The sequence below is a fragment of the Microtus ochrogaster genome, chromosome 5 (assembly GCF_000317375.1).
Source record: "Microtus ochrogaster isolate Prairie Vole_2 chromosome 5, MicOch1.0, whole genome shotgun sequence".
Classification (NCBI taxonomy): domain Eukaryota; kingdom Metazoa; phylum Chordata; class Mammalia; order Rodentia; family Cricetidae; genus Microtus; species Microtus ochrogaster.
This window is the reverse complement of record NC_022012.1, coordinates 73392124-73410153: the sequence shown is the minus strand read 5'-3', so window position 1 is coordinate 73410153 and position 18030 is coordinate 73392124. Positions and strand designations below refer to the sequence as shown.

General features: G+C 48.3%; 1 protein-coding gene across 1 annotated transcript in view; it reads left to right on the top strand.

The window, feature by feature from the left end:
* Positions 1-5187: 5187 nt before the first annotated feature.
* Positions 5188-18030, top strand: part of Dapk2 (death associated protein kinase 2) — a 114899-nt gene continuing 102056 nt past the window's right edge. The window contains exons 1-2 of the mRNA XM_013346471.2: positions 5188-5269; positions 11529-11626. Of these exons, the coding sequence (XP_013201925.2) occupies positions 11535-11626 (92 nt within the window). The 5' untranslated portion in view covers positions 5188-5269; positions 11529-11534. The remainder of the gene's footprint in view (positions 5270-11528; positions 11627-18030) is intronic.

Genomic DNA, 18030 nt, shown 5'->3' with positions numbered 1-18030 from the left:
TCCCTTCTTCCCTCCCTTCCTTCCTTTCTTTTGTTTTAAAGATGGTCTCCTGCTCTGTTGCCTAGGATGGTCTTCAACTACTTTGATCAGACAACCCTTCTATGTGGGTCTTTTGAGTGCTGGGATTATAGGTGCATGTCACCTTGCAGGTTATCAGCATGTGATTATCTAGCATCTTCTCCTGGGTGTGATGCTAATATCCATTGTCTTTTGGCAAGACAGACTCATCTAGGACACACACCTCTAGGCATGTCCAAGAGAGAGTTTCTAGGTTGAGTCAACTGCGGGGGAAGACCCACTCCATATGTGAATGGTTCTAGTCCATGGGTCGGGCTTTGGACTGAATAAGGAGGAGAGCTGAGCAAGTATTCATCTCTCTCTGCTTCCTGACTGGGAATACAACATGATCAGCTGCCTCATGTTCCTGCAACCATGATGGACTGCCTCACGTTCCCGCAGCCACGGTGGACTGTCTCATGTTCCTGCAGCCACGGTGGACTGCCTCACGTTCCTGCAACCATGATGGACTGCCTCACGTTCCCGCAGCCACGGTGGACTGTCTCACGTTCCTGCTGCCACGGTGGACTGCCTCACATTCCTGTATGCCCTTGAACTGTGAGCTGAAAACAAACCTTACCTGTAGTTGGTTGTTTTACTCTTTGGCTCTTTGGGGGCTTGCTACCCAGCTCCCAAATGAATACACATGGAGTCTTATTATTACATGAATGCCTGGCCTTAACTTGACTTGTTTCTTGCCAGTTTTTCTTAGCTTAAATTATTCTGTATATTTTCGGCCTCAGGGCTTTTATCTTCTCTATTTCTACGTAACTTTCTTTACTTCTTACTCCACGACTTGTTGTGTAGCTGGGTGGCTGACCCTTGGAGTCCTCTCTTCTTTTTCTTGCTTCTTTTTCCCCAGGTTTCTCTTTCTATTTATTCTCTCTGCCTGCCAGCTCTGCCTATTTTTCTCTCTTGTGTATCGCAAATTCTAGTTGGTCTTTTTTTAAAAGTTGTTTTTATTGAGCTATATATTTTTCTCTGCTCCCTTCCCTTCTAGTTGGTCTTAATAATAAAAACTTAGAGTCAGATATCAGGGTAAATACTGAAAGATCAGAGAGACAAAGGAGCAAGCCACAGCCAACTTTTACTTTGCTAACTCCTCAGCTAAGAAAGGGGCCAAGCTCCTATCTTTATCCTGTCTTATCACTTCCTCTCTCTGTCCAGCCATATCACTTCCTCTTTCCTCCTCCTAAGTGCTGAGATTAAAGGTGTGTGCCCCCACTCCCTGTACTCTATGGTTAACTAGTGGCTAGCTCTGATCTCCAGGCAAACTTTATTTTTAGATCACAAACAAAGTATTTCCACATTTCTCCTATTTTGTCTAAAATAAAAATTAAAAAGGTTATAACTAATATAATAAAAACTATATATCATAAGTACAATAACTATATGCAATATATACCAGCAATAAATACATCAACATCTAGTCCATTATCAACTGACAAATTTTGAGAAAATACTTCATATCTTTCCTATCTTGGTGAGTTCAAAAGATTGTATCTAATTCCCTCTATCCCAACTTATATTACTAAGCCAAAGCTATCTTCTTGTGTCTTTGAACCATATACACTTGATATTTCTTTAGAGAATTTCTCTTCTTTCTTTCTCTCTCTGTTTCTCTGTCTCTGTCTGTCTCCATCTCTATCTCTGTCTCTCTCTCTCTGTCTCTGTTTCTGTCTCTGTCTCTCTCTCTCTCTCTCTCTCTCTCTCTCTCTCTTAAGACAGGGTTTCTCTGTGTGACTTTGGAGCCTGTTTTGGTACTCACTCTGTAGCTCAGGCTGGCCTTGAATTCACAGAGATCCACCTGCCTCTGCCTTCTAGTACTGGCATTTAAGGTGTGTGTCACCACTGCCTCACTTAAAGATAAATATATTTCTTTTTTTTCTTTTTTCTTTTTTCTTTTTCTTTCTTTCTTTCTTTCTTTCTCTCTTTTTTTCTTTTTTTTGGTTTTTGATACAGGGTTTCTCTGTTAGCTTTGGCTGTCCTGGAACTTGTTCTGTAGACTAGGCTGGCCTCAAATTCAGAGATCCACCTGCCTCTACCACCAAGTGCTGGGATTAAAGGAGTGTGCCACCATCACCCAGTGAATTTCTTTTCTGAATCTGATAACAAGGACAATTTCAACTCTTTCAGAGACCTGAGAAGGAAATAATATTACCTGAGTAAGCAGGAAGTACAGGCAAGCAACTTCCAAATTATGTAAGAAATGATAGAAACAACTGGCTTCCTGGATAGTCACCCAAGTTTCCTCTGTAATTTTGGGGCATCCATCTTTGACCTACAGGCCTAGACTATATGACAGACTTTTCTGTGAAGCAGGATACTCTGAAGGACTGTCCTACCTTGTCTTGGCAAAGTTAAGCAGTCACCTTTTTGTGTCCTGCTTGTCCAAATTGGACAGCATACTGTCTGCAGTTGAGGCAGGGGCACTTTCTTGCCCAGTGGCTTACTTTTGCCACAAAGAAAGTAAACTTGATATGGAGTTTCTTAGATGCCCATCATCTTCTCTGAAGTAGATTGGTGATGCCAGGGGCAAACATGTCTCATTGTCATAAAAAAGGCTGTTATTAAAACATCTTAAATGCCATATTCTTCAGATCTCTGAAGTGTTTGAACATGACCTGTCTATCTAAAATCTGTTTGACCATGAAGATGTACCTAATATGACTACAAGTTCAATTGTAATAGATGACTAACTACTAACCTGAATTTCTTTATTATCCTAAATAGCTGGTAATAATAACTTTCAAGGACTAGGAATTTGTATTACATTGTTAGATGAGCTGTACGATAGCTTGAACAAGAATAGAAATGTATGCATAGTATGTTCTAACCAAAATAACCCGAAATTTGTATGAATATAAAAAATCTGTATCAAAATTAAATATTTTAAACTAGTAGTTCCTTTTTTGGTTTAAAAGTAGATTTAATAATCTACTTGGCCTGTAATACATCTTAAAATAATATCCCACAACATTCTCCTTTCTTAAGTTGCTTTTGCCATGTTTTGTTTCCAAAAAGTCACTACTGCAGGGAGCGAGAGAGAATGAGACAGCTGTGTGTTCAACGTGACATGCTTTTACTAGGTTTGGATAGCATGCAATCTGCTAGTTCAAGATGGACAAAACATTGTTTTCGCTCTGGTTGAAAGTGGATATTAGTCATAAGGAAATGGCAAGAAAGAACTAAGAGTGGCAGGGTTCACACGTGAGTGACTTTTAGAGGGTGGACCCCAGGAGTGCAGGAGCATGAGAGACTTGGTTTGTGTCAGCAAGGCTAGGACGGTTTGTTACACAGCAACAGAACTAAGCACAGGAAGGGAGGTTTTGGAGCTGGTTGGAGGATGAGGGACCTCCCTAGTGTGGTGACATCTCACCACCAGGGCATGTCCTTCTCTCTGCCCACTGACCGCAGGAGCCCCCAGAACCCCGGAAGCTGCAAGCCTGTCTGGTCAAATGTGAAGGTCTGGGATCTGCCCCGAGACTGAGTTGGGTGAGGCCAACTGTCGGTGTCCCGGTATTGAAAAGGCTGAGGGACAGTGTGCTCCTCAGGTGCATTTTACCTGTTTCCATTCTCCAATCACTCATGACCACGCTGGAAGCCACTAAAAGAATTCATGCCAGGGTTGGAAAGATGTCTCAGAGGTGAAAAGCACTGACTGCTCTTCCAGAGGTTCTGAGTTCAATTCCCAGCAACCACATGGTGACTCACAACCATCTATTAAAAAAATTGTTTCCACTTTCTGGTGACCTCACAAAGAATGGCGGACCAGGACTTACTTTGGATCACGCCCATGACTCAGAACCTAACAGCCTCAGCTCTCAGAAGGATCCTTATGGGTAACTGTGTTACTTTGCTTGTTACAGTGAGAAGATACCCAAGGGGTGGGGGTGGGGTGTGAGTCATCAAGAGAAGGGTTATTTTGGCTCACAGTTCTAGGGTGTAGTCCATCAGGGCAGCAGGAGTGTGAGGCAGTGGTTACATTGTACTCCACATAAGGAGGGAGGGAGGGAGGGAGAGAGAGAGAAGGGAGGGAGGGAGAGAGAGAGCAGAGAGCAAGCGGGGGAAGCTGAATGCTGGTACTCAGCTAACGGAGGAGAACCCTAGAACCTTCACAAACCTAAAAGGTCATACATGTAGATCTGGGATCTTCCCTGAGGCTGTCCCAGACACTGGAGCAATGACCAGAGTAGGATAACACTCACTGTCCTCTGTTTCTCCCCTCTCCTCCCCTTTTTGAAGTCCTGGACCCTAGCCCATGGAATATTGCTGTCCACATCTAAAGTGGGCTTCCCCAAAGCTCAGGTAACTCAATCTAGGAATTCCTATAGGCATGCCCAGAAGTTTATCTCCTAAGGGACTGGACATCCAGCCAAACTCACAGCATTAACTGGCTCAATGATTTAGGGCTGGGCACTCTAGGCAACATTCCTTATTTCCCTCCTTGATGGGCCTCTCTGGTCTTAAACTGAGACCACTGAACTTGGCTTCAGTTTTGTTTCCACCCACCAGAGCTACCACACGATCTCTCTTCTCCTTTGATATTTTCTGGCAGAAGGAAGAGAGGAAGAATTCATTCCCAAGTCCTTCATTAAGACAGGCTTGATGGTGATACAGGGACTGGTGCCCGGGCTGGCGTGGGAAGGGCAAACGCGGGCAGAACCCAAGCTGGACAAGGGAGTGAGTGGGGGACGCGAGTTTCCTGCCTTTCTTGTATGAGACAAAGGAGGTGAGGTCCCTCTAGAATCCGTTCAGTCCAAGGATACTCGAGTTAGGAGTTGGGTAGGGGGACATCCTCAGGGTGTGCGTAGGTGGGTGACGAAGGGCAGAGAAATACTATTTTCTGGGCAGTTGGACCGGGTTGTATAGTTATGGAACTCATTGATTTCACCCAGACGGCACAGCATGTGAGCGACGGGACGGGAAAGGATGCAGGGAACCTGCTGGTGGCTTGAGCGGTCGAGTCCTCACCTCGGGGCTGTCCCTCGGGGGTTCCAGCAGGGGGCGCCCCGAGCCCCGGGCCGAGTGTCCGGGCGCGCCTCCAGCCGGCGCCTGGGACGGGGCTGGCCGCTCCGCCCCCTCGACTCCCCGGCAGCTCTGCGGGAGGACGCCGGGCGCAGGAGGCAGAGCTGAGCAGAGCGAGCGCCGCGCACCCCGCAGTGTCCCGGTACCCGTCCTGCCCGCCGCACAAGCAGCGCAGCCTCTCGCCGTGAGTAGCGCCCGGGACGCGGGACTCGACGGCAGCCGGGGCTGGGGTGGCCGGACTTTGCCTGTCTAGGATATGGCCCTTCTGCGGTTTGTGCGTTGTGGTGGCACCCGGAGGCCAGTCTGCACGCTGCTTACCTCGGGGTGCCTCCTCTGCTTGACACTCTGATCCTGGAGACGCCGCCCTAGGGAGACAGTGTCTGACATCTGTGTAGAAGGGAAAGAGCGCTACATCAAGTTGGCTCCCTCGAAGGGGACCAGTTCCTATAGGAGGGAGACAAGCCCAGTCTCTGTGGGGGCTCACACCTTCTCCTCCCACCTTGGCCCAGGAGGTTACTTCCTGTGAAATGAACCTCCAGTGTGGCCTAATGAGTTGTGGGCAGGTGGAGGGACACTCCCTGGGTCCCTTGTCCTCTTGAATCTGAAGGCAGCTGGGCGCTCTTTTGGTTTCTGACATTGGTTCCCAACTACGCGTTAGCATCCTAGGGGAATTTTTGTTGACAAAGAGACCCTGGCACCTTAACTGCTTCAGAGTTAAGCTTAAAGCCCTGTTTTCCTCCCTACCTAGCCCCTGTTAAGTTTTTGGCATCTAAAGTGATGGCATTGATAGCTCAGTAGCTTCCTGGGAGGCTTGAGGAGGGGTTAGGAATGGGTGGGTTATCTGCTACCCCAGGGGCAAGCTTCTTGCTGGCAGGAATAAAAGCCAGCTGACCCTGACCACCTCTCTAGAGCCTTCCATCCTGTCAGATGGGGGGGGGGAGCAAATAATCCAGCTGCCCAGAGAAGCTGAACCTTCATCAAAACATGGAGTTTTTCTCATGTCAACTCAGGGAGGCAGCTTCTCCGACCTTCTCTGAGCCCTAAGCTTCCTTATCAGGGATTTTCCAAAGGGGTTCTGTGATGCTCAGGTCCCCTCCCTTCTGCTGGCAGCTTCCCCAGAGCCCGAGTTTGAGGATTCTTCATAGGGGTGTGTGTGTGTGTGTGTGTGTGTGTGTGTTTCAAACCACTGCCTGTCCATGTCATAGCCTGGTTTCCCTTACTGGATTTGGGTGAGGGAGGGTGAGACGCTCAGAGAGTTAACATCAGAGTGAGTTTTCATAGAATGAGGGAAGACCGCGAATGTTGGGGTGGTGTTCCAGACCTGGGCATCTGCTCCCTCCTTGAAGCTGTCCCCCAGAAGGCCACAGGCTTTCCAATCCTGAGCCACCGTTGAAGGAGTTGGGAGGCTCTCAAGAGAAGCCCTGGGAAACTTGATGGCGAAGGTGTGTGATGGTGGGTAAGTCCCTTCCCCTGTCTGGACCTCAGAGTCCTCCTGTTGTCAAACAAGTGAGTGAGACCAAACCCCAGTGGGTTCGGACTTTTGTTTTGAGGTGAGTTTTTACCCCAAACCCCAGTCCACAGCAAGGTGTGGGAGTGCGCTGGCCCACTTCCTCACCCCGTGACTTCTGAAGAGGAGATTAAACTGGAAAGGTATTTGTGAGATTCTTTTCAGTGGGGTCCTAAGAAGTCTGTGTTACCTCCTAGACTGTTGCTTGGTGTTAGGGCCATGGACAAGAAGGTGAATTCCCAGGATTCCTTGGGAGAAAGTGGACACCCAGATGGGTATCATCTTTGAACTGTCTGGAGCTGGTAGCCTGAGTCTCTGATCAAAAATTATAGTCGCATCCCTTGCCTCTGATATGTGGTTTCAGCCTTTCAAACTTGGTGATAATTCTACCTTGGAGTCGCTGTACATGACTCTGACAGTTTACCAACTGTAAGTAAGATGCAGACTGATCTGTGGAGGTGTTAGGAAAGAATGACAGCCGCCACTAGGTGTCTGAGCTGTGGTCTCGAGAAAGGAGGCTGGGCACTAACAGCAAATCAACCATTTATAGAGAACGTGCCTACGGTAGCCGCTGGTAGCCGCTGGTAGCCGCTGCAAAGGGACAGAGGTGAGACTGTTACATCCTTTGCCCTTTTGGGGCTCCAAGAGCCTTCCACACATATCACCTCTCTTGTAAAGTAGATATTTATGAGGAGCCCGGAGAGATGTCTCAGTGGCTAAGCGCCCTGGCTGCTTTCCCAGAGGACCTGGGTTCCGTTACCAGCACCCACAAGATGGTTTACAACCATCTTTAACTTCAGTTCAGAGGATCTGATGCCCCTTTCTGGCCTCTTTGGGCACTACACACATACATGTAGGCAAAGCAATGGTACACATACAGATAACTACATCTTAAAAATAAGTTTAATAAATAGATAGTAATTTATGTCCCCCCCCTCAGGATCTCATATAGCCAAGGCTGGCCTTGAACTCATCATGTAGCTGAGGCTGACCTTGAATCTCAACCTCTGTAGTGCAGAGATTTTAAGTATGAGCCACCATGCCTGGTTTATGGAGTGCTGAGGATCGAAGCTATAGCTGCTTTGTGCACTAGGCAGGCACTTGACCAATTGAACTATATCCCAGCACTTTTATTTTTCCATTTCTTTTTCTTTTTGGAGATAGGATCTTATCTTAGAGCCCACACTGGCCTGAAACTTCAGGATACCTCCTGAGTGCTGGGATTACAGGTGTGTGCCAGCCGTATCCAGTGCATTTGGTGCTGGGGATGAAAGCCAGGGCTTTGTACATGCTACATACATACCCTGATAACTGAGGCATATCCTCAGCTCTGTGGAGAAGCTGTCTCCAAGTTGAATCAGGCAGTATGTAATCTTTTCTCAGGATCTGGTTTCTTTTGTTCTTCACGCTTGTGAGATTTGCCCACGTCACAGCACTTCGCGGCAGTTCCCTAATTCGCACGGTTGTATAGTGACTCCATTATGTATGTATGTTCAGTGGGTCTACCCCTTGTTTTCTAGATGGTTCCAGTTTTTAGTTGTTACTAGAAGTGTACGTGTTGCTAAATGGGCCATTCTAGAAAACAGCCACGCAGGTTTCCTAACAGTATGTTCACAGAAATATTTCCACGGGACTCAGAGTGATTTTTCCCAGTGTGTCTCTCCCCTGGCAGTGTCTGGGTGTTCCGCACACTCAACAGCATCAGGGTTGACTAGGCCTGTTTTCCATGGAAGTTAATTTGAAGCTCAGAAGAACTATCTTGTGTTCAGTGAAGGGCAATGTGGCTGTGAGCAGCAGAGCTGGGATTTGCCACGTCAAAGTATAGGTTTTGTCTCTTTCCCAAACTTATTTTCACGTGTATGAGTGCTTTGCCTGCTTGTGTGTCTGTGTACCACATTTGTGTCTGGTGCCCACAGAGGCCAGAAGAGGATGCCAGCTCTGCCTCAAAGTGCAGTTACAGATCGTTGTGAGCCACCATGTGAGCGCTGGGACTTGAACCCAGGTCCTCTGCAAGAGCAGTCGGGGCTCTTAATCACTGAGACATGTCTCCAATCCCTTTGCTTTTCTTTTTGAGACAGGCATAGATTATGGTCTCGAATGAGAAAATTCTAACCTAATCCTATTAGGAGGACTTTTCTAGAATGTGAAGAAGGGAAGAACAGAGCCATGCAGCCTTGCAGAGAAGGTGACTAGACCCTGAGGGAACGGAGCAGCTCTCAGGTGGCTCCCATGGAAAGAGCCCTCCTAGCGGTGTGGCATGGCAGGGGGAACCCACGAGGACAGGAAAAGTCCACTGTGACTGTAACTCAGGGTATGTGGAATAGGGCGGTGACCTGTGTCAGAGTTTGCTTGCCCTCCTCTTCACCCTGGTTCATTTTTCTGGGGGAAATCGGGGCTTCTCGGAATCTACCTCAGTTCCTGATGGCAGATGGAGCTGGCCTCTCACCAAAGGGAAGCTCATAGCTGCTGGGACCACTCTTCATGTTCCTGCCGAGAGGATTTTGAGTGGGGGGGAGCTTGGTGCTCTCCCCTGAGAGCTGGATAAATGGTTTATTTGGAAGGAGTACTGGTTTCGGGCGTCTTGCAGGGGTAGTGAGAGTAAAGACAGGTTCAGTTTCTGATTCCGGTTGAGTCAAACTTGCTAAGAGGACCCCAAAACCTCTTCCTGAGAAGGGAGTTGAGCTGATTGACTTCATGCCATAGAAAACAGGAACACAGTGTCTGGGACAAGTCGTGACAATAAAACCATCCTCCTCTGCACGGTATCTTACATCCCCACACTGGTATGTGAAGCAGATGCTAGGCTTCATAGGGGTGTCTTCATTTACAGATGGGGGGCTGAGGATGAGAAAGGGAGCCAGCCTGCTGTGGGTGACAGGGATAGTGGTCTTTTTAGTGTCTGTGCACACTCAGGCCCGCCCCAGCTGCACAGTGGGCATGAAGGGTCATGGGTGTCCACAGGAAGGTGGCCCTGAAAGTGAGATCTGGGAGACAGGCCAGCTCTGTCTGGGGGTCTGAGGGGTCTGTGTGCTTTGGCAGAATGAATGAAGGATGGGACACTTTGGTAATGGGGCTCTGGTTTGTGAGAATGACATGCCCCAATTTCTTGATGTTGGTGAGACCTGTCCTATGTGATGGTCCTTCTACTCAACCTGGAAAGCACAGGCTCTCAGGGTCACAGCCTGAGTATAGTTGGCATTTGATTGGCAAGCAGGAGAAGAGCTGCCCATACTGGCCAAAATGGGCTGCGATACCTTTGCTAAGGACCCTTGAGTGATTCCATAGGCAGCTGGTCATATCTCACAAAAGGGCGCTGTCTTCAGGTGAACTCCTTGGGTAAGGGGATTGCAAGGGAAGATACAAGCCCTACAGTGAGGGCTCCTTGGGGCTCGAACTGCTCTGTGTCTTTTGCTGAGGTGTCCCGCGCAGGCGGAGGTAGCTGTGTGCCACAGATGAAGAAACTGGGTTCCTCTGCCAAGTGATGAGGTCACAGAGCTAGATGCGGGTAGTACTGGAACCAGCACCTCAGGCTCCTGGCTCCTGGTGCTGTTTTAATTTGTCATACCGTCCCCACCCATGTTCCCTGTGAGGTGATGAGTGAGCACTTACCAATCCGTTCAGACTCGCTGTCGGATGGCACAGCCCCCAAGGGAGCTGAAGTCATAATAAATCCCTTGTCTTTCCACAGTACTTAATCGCTCACGAAACAATTTCATGACTCGAAATTGATTTTTACGATATTGGTCCCATTTTACAGATGGGAAAGCTGTATGTCTGGTCACGTAAATGATTATTTGCCCAGGTAAAACTGGGTCTTACATACTGGGCAAATATTCTGCAGCCCTATATTTTAGCTTTTAAAAATATTATTTTATGTATGAAGGTGTTCTGCCTGCATGCTTATTTGAATATCACATGTGTAAATGAATTTTTCTTTGGGCTGCCATCTCACAAAAGATGACATGGAGATTTATTATTATTAAAGCGTGGCCTTAGTTTAGGCTTGTACTTAACTAGTTCTTATAACTTAAATTAACCCATATTTTTAAATCTATGTTAATTTATATGGCTTGGTTAATTTTACTCTGTTTTTCCCATCCTGCTTCCTCTCCTGCTGGTAACTAAGAGCTCTTGCTCCTGCTCTTCCAGAGGACCTGAGTTCCCAGAACACATGGAGGGGCTCACAGCTGCCTGTCAGTCCAGCTTCAGGGCATCTGATGCCCTCTCCTGGCCTGCTTGGCACCTGCACTTGTGTGCACATATCCACATATAGACACATCCATATCCACACACTAAAAATAAAATGAACTTTAAGAGAGGAATGAAATCTATGTCTTAGCATCACTACTGCTGTGATGGAATACCATGACCAAAGCAACTTGGGGAGGGAAGGGTTTATTTGGCGGACACTTCCACATCACTGAAGAAAATCAGGGCAGGAGCTCAAATATGGCGGGAACCTGGAGGCAGGAGCTGATGCAGAGGCCATGAACGGGTGCTGCTTACTGGCTTGCCCATCATGGCTTGCGCAGCTTTCTTTCTTATAGAACCCAGGACCACCAGTTCAGGGATGGAAACACACGCAATGGGCTGGGCCGTCCCCTATCAATCACTACACTTGATCATAGCCAAAAGGCCGAGAAGCAATTCCCCTATCAATCACTAATTAAGAAAAATGTCCTACATCCGGATCTTAGTGAGGCATTTTCTCAATTGAGATGCCCTCCTTTCAGATGACTCTAGCTTGTGCCATTGACATGAAAGTAGCCAGGACACTCGACATTATCACCACAGGTGGGCCGCTCACACAGACCTGTCCTTAGAGAACAAGGCTGAACCTCTTTTCTCCCTGCAGTTGGTTGCTTTTCAGACCCAGACTCTTCGGCTTGTGCTAATTTGCATGGCCGTCCTAAGCTTAGGTTTCTTTCCATTTCAGGATTGTATGGTCCAGGCCTCGATGAGGAGCCCAAACATGGAGACGTTCAAGCAGCAGAAGGTGGAGGATTTTTATGACATTGGAGAGGAGCTGGGGAGGTAAGAGATTGCGTTGAGAGGTGGAGGGGTGTCCCATGGACCCACTCACTTTTCTGTTGCCTGGTTGGGGTTATAAAGCTGGTTTGTCACAGGGCTATTGGGAAGCTTCCCAAACAAGCCCAGGGTTTATCCATCCTCTTGGGTGATGCTGCAGATCAGTCACTCTCTGTAAATGACGTCAGAAGAGCTGCACAGCCGGGGTCTGTGTGTTCTGTATAGTCTGACAGCTATGGGACAACCTCATGAAATCTGTCCTCTTTCCCCCCATAAAGCCCTCTCTCCAGGTCGGCTGGACATCTGACCTGTTGGTTTTTGTTCCTGGTGTCCCGTTGGGGTTCTCCATGGTTCCCCAGGATTTTCTTTTTTAAACTGGAGCCTGAATGGGAGGTGAAGTAATCCTCCTGAAAAGGGATTTGTATTGAGTAACAGCCTTACCAGCCTCGGCAGGAAGGTTCTGGGATCTGAGTTGTTGGCTCAGCCTAGAGTAGGGCTTAACTAAACTTTCTTCTCATTTCAAGGTCACTATTTTGTGAAGGAAGAAATGAGATTTTCTGAAGACCTCCCCCCGAAACTTCCATTTTTAAAAATGGCTGACGTTTAGTGACTATAAGACACCAGTCCCAAAGCCCTGGTCTCAGACCACGCAGGGAATGGCAGTCCCCTTTGTTCCTGTCACAGGTAGACTGCGGGGCAGGGTTGAAGTGAGTTTCTCAAAGTTGCTGAGGGCAGCGAGCAACAAAGCTAAGGTTCTGAGCTGCCCAGTTTGTCCCTGCACACTTGTCTGGCTCCCTCCTGTGAGCAAGGCGCTTGCCCGCTAAAATGTGTTCCAGCCCCTCACACACCCAGCAAGAGCAGGGTGCCCGTGGAACCAGACAGGTAAAACAGGAAGCCTTTCTCCTTCTTTAAAACTGTCGAATTAGCACAAATTCTTATATCCTTTGTTTTAAAGGCAAACAGAACAAAGCCAGGGAGCCTTCTTCCAGGAAGGGAGGTGGCAGGGAGGGGGTGGGGCACAGGTCACGGGGTGGCTGACCTTGCAGACTGGTCCTGTAGGGATCAAAAGTCTGTCCGCGGACTTCAAGGACTGGGCCTAGAAAAGGGGTTCTGGATGGAAAACCAGAGTCTCTTTGCTGCAGGCCCCTTTGCACTTCGACCCCCACCCCCGACCTGGGAAACAGCACCTCCTGGCCGAGCTCTTTGAGTTGGTATCCTTGCCTTAGCCTGTGTTCTGTGCCATGGGTACAATGATGAGCAAGGTATTATGTGCCCCTCCTCGAACTCCAGCCTGGCTAGAGACGTGCTTGATAACAAGGCCTTGGTGGGACTGGACTGGTGCCCGAGGGGCAGAGAAACTGAGAAGTTGGCTGGGCAAGGGTCCTGGGGAAGAATGCAGAGGTTGTTCCTGGAGAATGTTTGTGCCATCCCCTCCTTGCCTTGCCCCTCCGCCACTTTGGACCTGAGCTGTAAGAACTGGGAGACAATCGTGTTTGCAGCCCCTCCCTTGCTGCAAGTGTAAAGGCTGCACACGCTCAGCTTGGGATCCTCCCTCCCCAAAGTGCTGGCTAGACAAAAGGCTGATAAGAGTCATCAGAGACCTGGGACCCGTGCTCAGACACGCTAAGGCTTGGCTGGAGCTCAGGTGAGCTAGAAGGCCATGAAAAGGCCTTCCTTCCAGGATCCCCGTTTAGCAGTTGGAACTAAGGTTCAAGGTGGAGATGGGTCCTGTAGGGAGTTATAGAATGGGTTGGAATTTGTACTGCCTTCAGGTGACCACACAGTTACTTTGGGGGAGGGAGGTGCTGGAGGACCCAGCCCAGGGTGCTCTAGCTACTGAGTGACATGCTTAGCCCGCAACCACTCTGCTTGTTAAAAAGGTTAATCCTATTCTCTCCCCATGATTCTCTGCATGTAACACACTGAGGACCTACTGTGTGCCTGGCCTTGCCTAATGCAGTGGGAAGTAAATCATCACGTGTGCTGTCTCCTTGCAGCCTGTGATTTATAGATGTAGAGAGGTACTCAGCAAGTGGATTACAGAGGATGAGTCATGGTCAGGTCACATATGAAGGGAGAGGACAGAGTGCTCCGAGGGAAAGTAATGGGAGACATGTTTAAAAGAGGCCGGTGAGAAAGGCCGCTCCGGGGCTCTGGCCCCGGCGCAGAGGACAGATCATTGTCGGTACACACAGCTTTGGCTCCAGCCTGCTCACGGTGCTGGAGGTGGTCTGCTGTCCCTAGTGTTTAGAGAAATGTTAGCTTCTACCTTCTGACCTCTCCCAGTCTTCGTAGCTACCAGTGGGGCAGAGCAAGGGACTGAGGCAGGCCTCCTAAAGAGAATCCCGTTTAACCCTTTGTTTTATAGGGGAGGCTAAGATGGGTGGCTCGTCCAAGGTCACAGAGTGAGTGTGTGCTGGGATGAACTGGTGAGGACCCACAAACAGCAAATCATCTTCCTTTATCTGAATGCCTCCAGGGAGTGGGAGAGACTATCAGTACGGTGGTTATTTTTTTTTTTTCCCTTTTTTTATTTCCCTTTGAGACTAGGTGTTTGAGGCCAATGTTAGCAACATAGTAAGTCCCCTGTGTCTGAAAACTAAGAGCAAGGTGTATGATGCACACCCCAGTCTCGGTGCTTGGGAGGCAGCAGCAGGATCTCTGTGTGTTGGAAGCATGCTGGTCAGTTACCTGGCAAGACCCTGTCTCAGAAAAAAAATTCCACATTAAATCATCAGCTATTTTTATTTCTGAGTCTCTCCTCTCATCTTGCCAAGGGTGTTTCTCACACCTGTACACACCCCTCCTCCTTTGTGTCCACTTGTGCATGGGGTTCACATTCCTCCAAGTGCTAAGGAGGCCCAGAAGGCAGAGAAGCCGGCAGCTCAGGGAGAGGCCAGGCATGAGATTAGGCCTATCTCCCCTTTGTTTGTGCTGGGCTCTTTGATGTCAGGTCCACATCTAGTTTCTTATCTCAGGCATCAGACCACATTGGAGCTAAGGTCAGAGGTCCCCCAAACTTCTGTAACCTGTTCTTGCCCTTACTGGTTCCCTCACTCTTAATAATTACACTTTTAGGGGGCTGGAGAGATGGCTCAGAGGTTAAAAGCACTGGCTACTCTTCCAGAAGAGCTGAGTTCAATGCCTAGAACCCACATGGCAGCTCACAACTGTCTGTAACTTCAGTTCCAGGGGATTTGATATCCTCTTCTGGTTTCCATAGCACCAGGTTTGCATTTGGTCCACAGACATACATGCAGACAAAACACCCACATACATGAAAAAAAAATGTATATATATATATATATACTTTTTTTTTCTTTTTCCTGAGACAGGGTTTCTATGTGTAAGAGCCCTAACTGTTCTGGAATGTGGTTTGTAGACCAGGCTGGTGTCCCAAAGGCCACAGAGATCTGACTGCCTCTGCCTCTGCCTCTGCCTCTGCCTCTGGAGTGCTGGGATTAAAGGTGCCACCACACCTGGCTACTTTTTCTTTAAGATCCAATTCAGTTGCTGTCTCCCCAACAGCCTACTGTGACCCACCCACTTCCATCCCATACTCTTCCTGAAGAATCAGCTAGCTTTTATTCTGCACCCCCACATCTGTAACATCCAACTTCATATTACACAGAAGTGTTTCCCTGTGGGACTGAGGTCCTGCACCCATCACCTGGGCTTCTGTGTACTTCAGCTTTTATCCTCTGGTCTCCGCCCTGCTCTGTTCACCCTACCCCCACCCCGTCCTTCTACACCTGATAAGTTCTCAGCACCCACAGACACCTGTAATTAAACACAAGGCTATCTGGAAGCTGCTTTGAGTTAAACACGGCAAATACGACGTGGCCAGCCTCCGTCACACCCTTGCTCTCAGAAGCCCTGGAGCTCAGGTAGAGTGGAAAACAGAACACAAAAGCAATTCCCTCCATAGGGCACTCACCATTAATTCTTTGGCTTAAAAAAATGACCTGTTAATTAATTTTGTGTGTGTGTGTGTGTACATGAGTGTGGCTGTGCTGGAGACCAGATGCTGAGAGCTGGAGTTACAAGAGGTTGTGAGCTGATCAACATGAGTGATGGGTACTGAACTCAGGTCCTTTGCAACAGTAGTGCTGGCTTGTAACCTGAAGCCTCCTCTCCAGCCCCATTGTATGTAATTCTTTTAATTATTTGCTTACATTTTTTTCTGTGTATGCATACATACATATGCGGTCAGCCGGAATTGGTTTTCTCCTTCCATTATGTGGGTCCTGGAGTTTGAACTTAGGTCATCAGCCAAGGCAGCAGGTTGCTTTATCCCCTGAGCCATCTTGGCAGCCCCTGTATTTACCTCTTACGCCACCACATGATGCAGATACTATCCCCATCCTGCAGATGAAGAAGCTCAGCCTCCACAGCGTTGAGTAACTACCACAAGGAATAGAACTGTGAGACCAAGAAGTCAAGTGACACAGCAAGCCTCAGAGAAAGTCAGGCCTGAGAACCAGGGACTCTCCCTACGCAGAGCCCTGTCCCTCATTCGGCTCTGCCACTTTTTGGCTGGTATTTCCTGCCTCTGAGAATGTGACTGGCTGCATGTCAGGGATCTCCTGTCCTTGTCAGCCTGCTCAAAGTCCACCCCGTTCTTGCAGGACAATGCAAGTGGATGTGGACTCAACATTCTCATTTAACAGTGAGGAGAACAAGAGACGCAAAGTCATATGTTCCTGGTCACGTCGTCTGAGGCTAGCCAGGACTCTGTTCTAGGACTGTCACATTGGAAAGCTCATGTTCTCTTTAGATTTATGTGTTTTATTTATGTGTATGAGTGTACACCTGTGTGTATCTACGTGGGCCATGCTGTGCCTGGTACCCCCTGGAGGTCAGAAGAGGGGGTCATTTCCCCCTGTAACTGGAGTTATGGATGGTTGTGAGCTACCGTGTGGGTGTTGGGAACTGAACCTGGGACCTCTGCAAGAGACAAAAGGTGTTCCAAACTGCCGGGTTCTGCTCCAGCTCCCCCATTCCATACTTTAATCAGAATTGGTCAGGGATGTTCTTAGAGGTCATCTGTTCTAGTAGAGGCCAGGGCTCAGGGTGGTGGGGGTAAAGGTTGTGATTTGCTGAGGCCCAAGAAGGGCCAAATGGCAGAGCAAATGTATCCACCCACTGTGTAAGGCAGGAGCGAGAAGCCCACCAGGCCATAGGTTCCCTTGGTGGGAGTCTTATTCTGCAGCTTTCATGGTGCTTGTTTTAAATGTGTGAGTCTTTTAGCCACACAACTATGGCCCGACTTAGGATGGAAAAGTGATCAAAAGCAGGACAGGTGGGTGAAGGGAGCAGCAGCAGCTCCTGGATACCGAGGGGGAGCATGGCATATTTCCATCTGTCTCTGGTCCTGACATCACTATAGTTGACTATGGGCTTGCCTGTGCCAGGGGTCTTTTGGAGTTCTTGGCCTATGGTTCAAGGTCAGCCCTTCTGAAGGTTGGAGGTCATTGTGAGCCAGCTAGACGTGAAATGGCACAGTAGAGTACAGTGGCTTCTTGTCACCCATGTTGTGGGTCTGAGCTTCCTGGACCTAGCATAGAATAGATGTGCTTGGTGTTAGCATCAAGGAAGTCTTCTGGGCTATAGCTGTGCCCTCGACTATAAGTCTGACTTCTATAAGGTGTGTGTGTGTGTGTGTGTGTGTGTGTGTGTGTGTAGGTTTATGAGCTCCTACCTGTGCTTTAGGTGACATCTCAGGTACCTGTTTTCTATTGGGTATTGTCATAGCACAGGAGAGCTGGGGCTCAGTTCTTTCCCATAGAGCTTCAAGCTCAACTTGGGTCCAGCCCAACTCTCAAAAGCAAATGAAATGAGCACACGATTAGATCATGTACCAGGAGTTCAGAGGAGAGAGCACCCTTTCGTGATCGAGTCCCAGAGCTGGTGGTAAGGGATGGGATCTTAAAGTGAGGACTGTGTCAGGACCTGGGAAGGACCAGAGCTGCCTGCAGAGAGCCCTGGGTGACAGAAGTCATGGCGAGGGGCAGGGGAGGCCTGTTCATCACCCATTGTGAGGAAAACAAAGCACAAAGCCACTCAAACAAAGTGGTTGCACGGAGGAGCTGGCTTCAGTCAGCGGGAAGCTCTGCATACATGCAAATTGTCCACCCTGATGGGCGGATCTCATGGAGCCCAGTTTGCATTGCACAAACTTAAGAGCTTCTTCTGAGGGCCATTGATGCCACCCTCATCTACCCAGGGTTTATGTACTTTGTTTTCTATTCATTTATAGAATGTGTGTGTCTTTTACTCATTAAAAAAATATACCTTTCTGTGTACACAGAGTTTATATACTAAATTTTCAAATAAAATAGAAAAGAAATTGTAAAACTAATGGGCTTCTGTGAACTTTCATCTAGATAGCCCCCAAAATTAAAAGACTC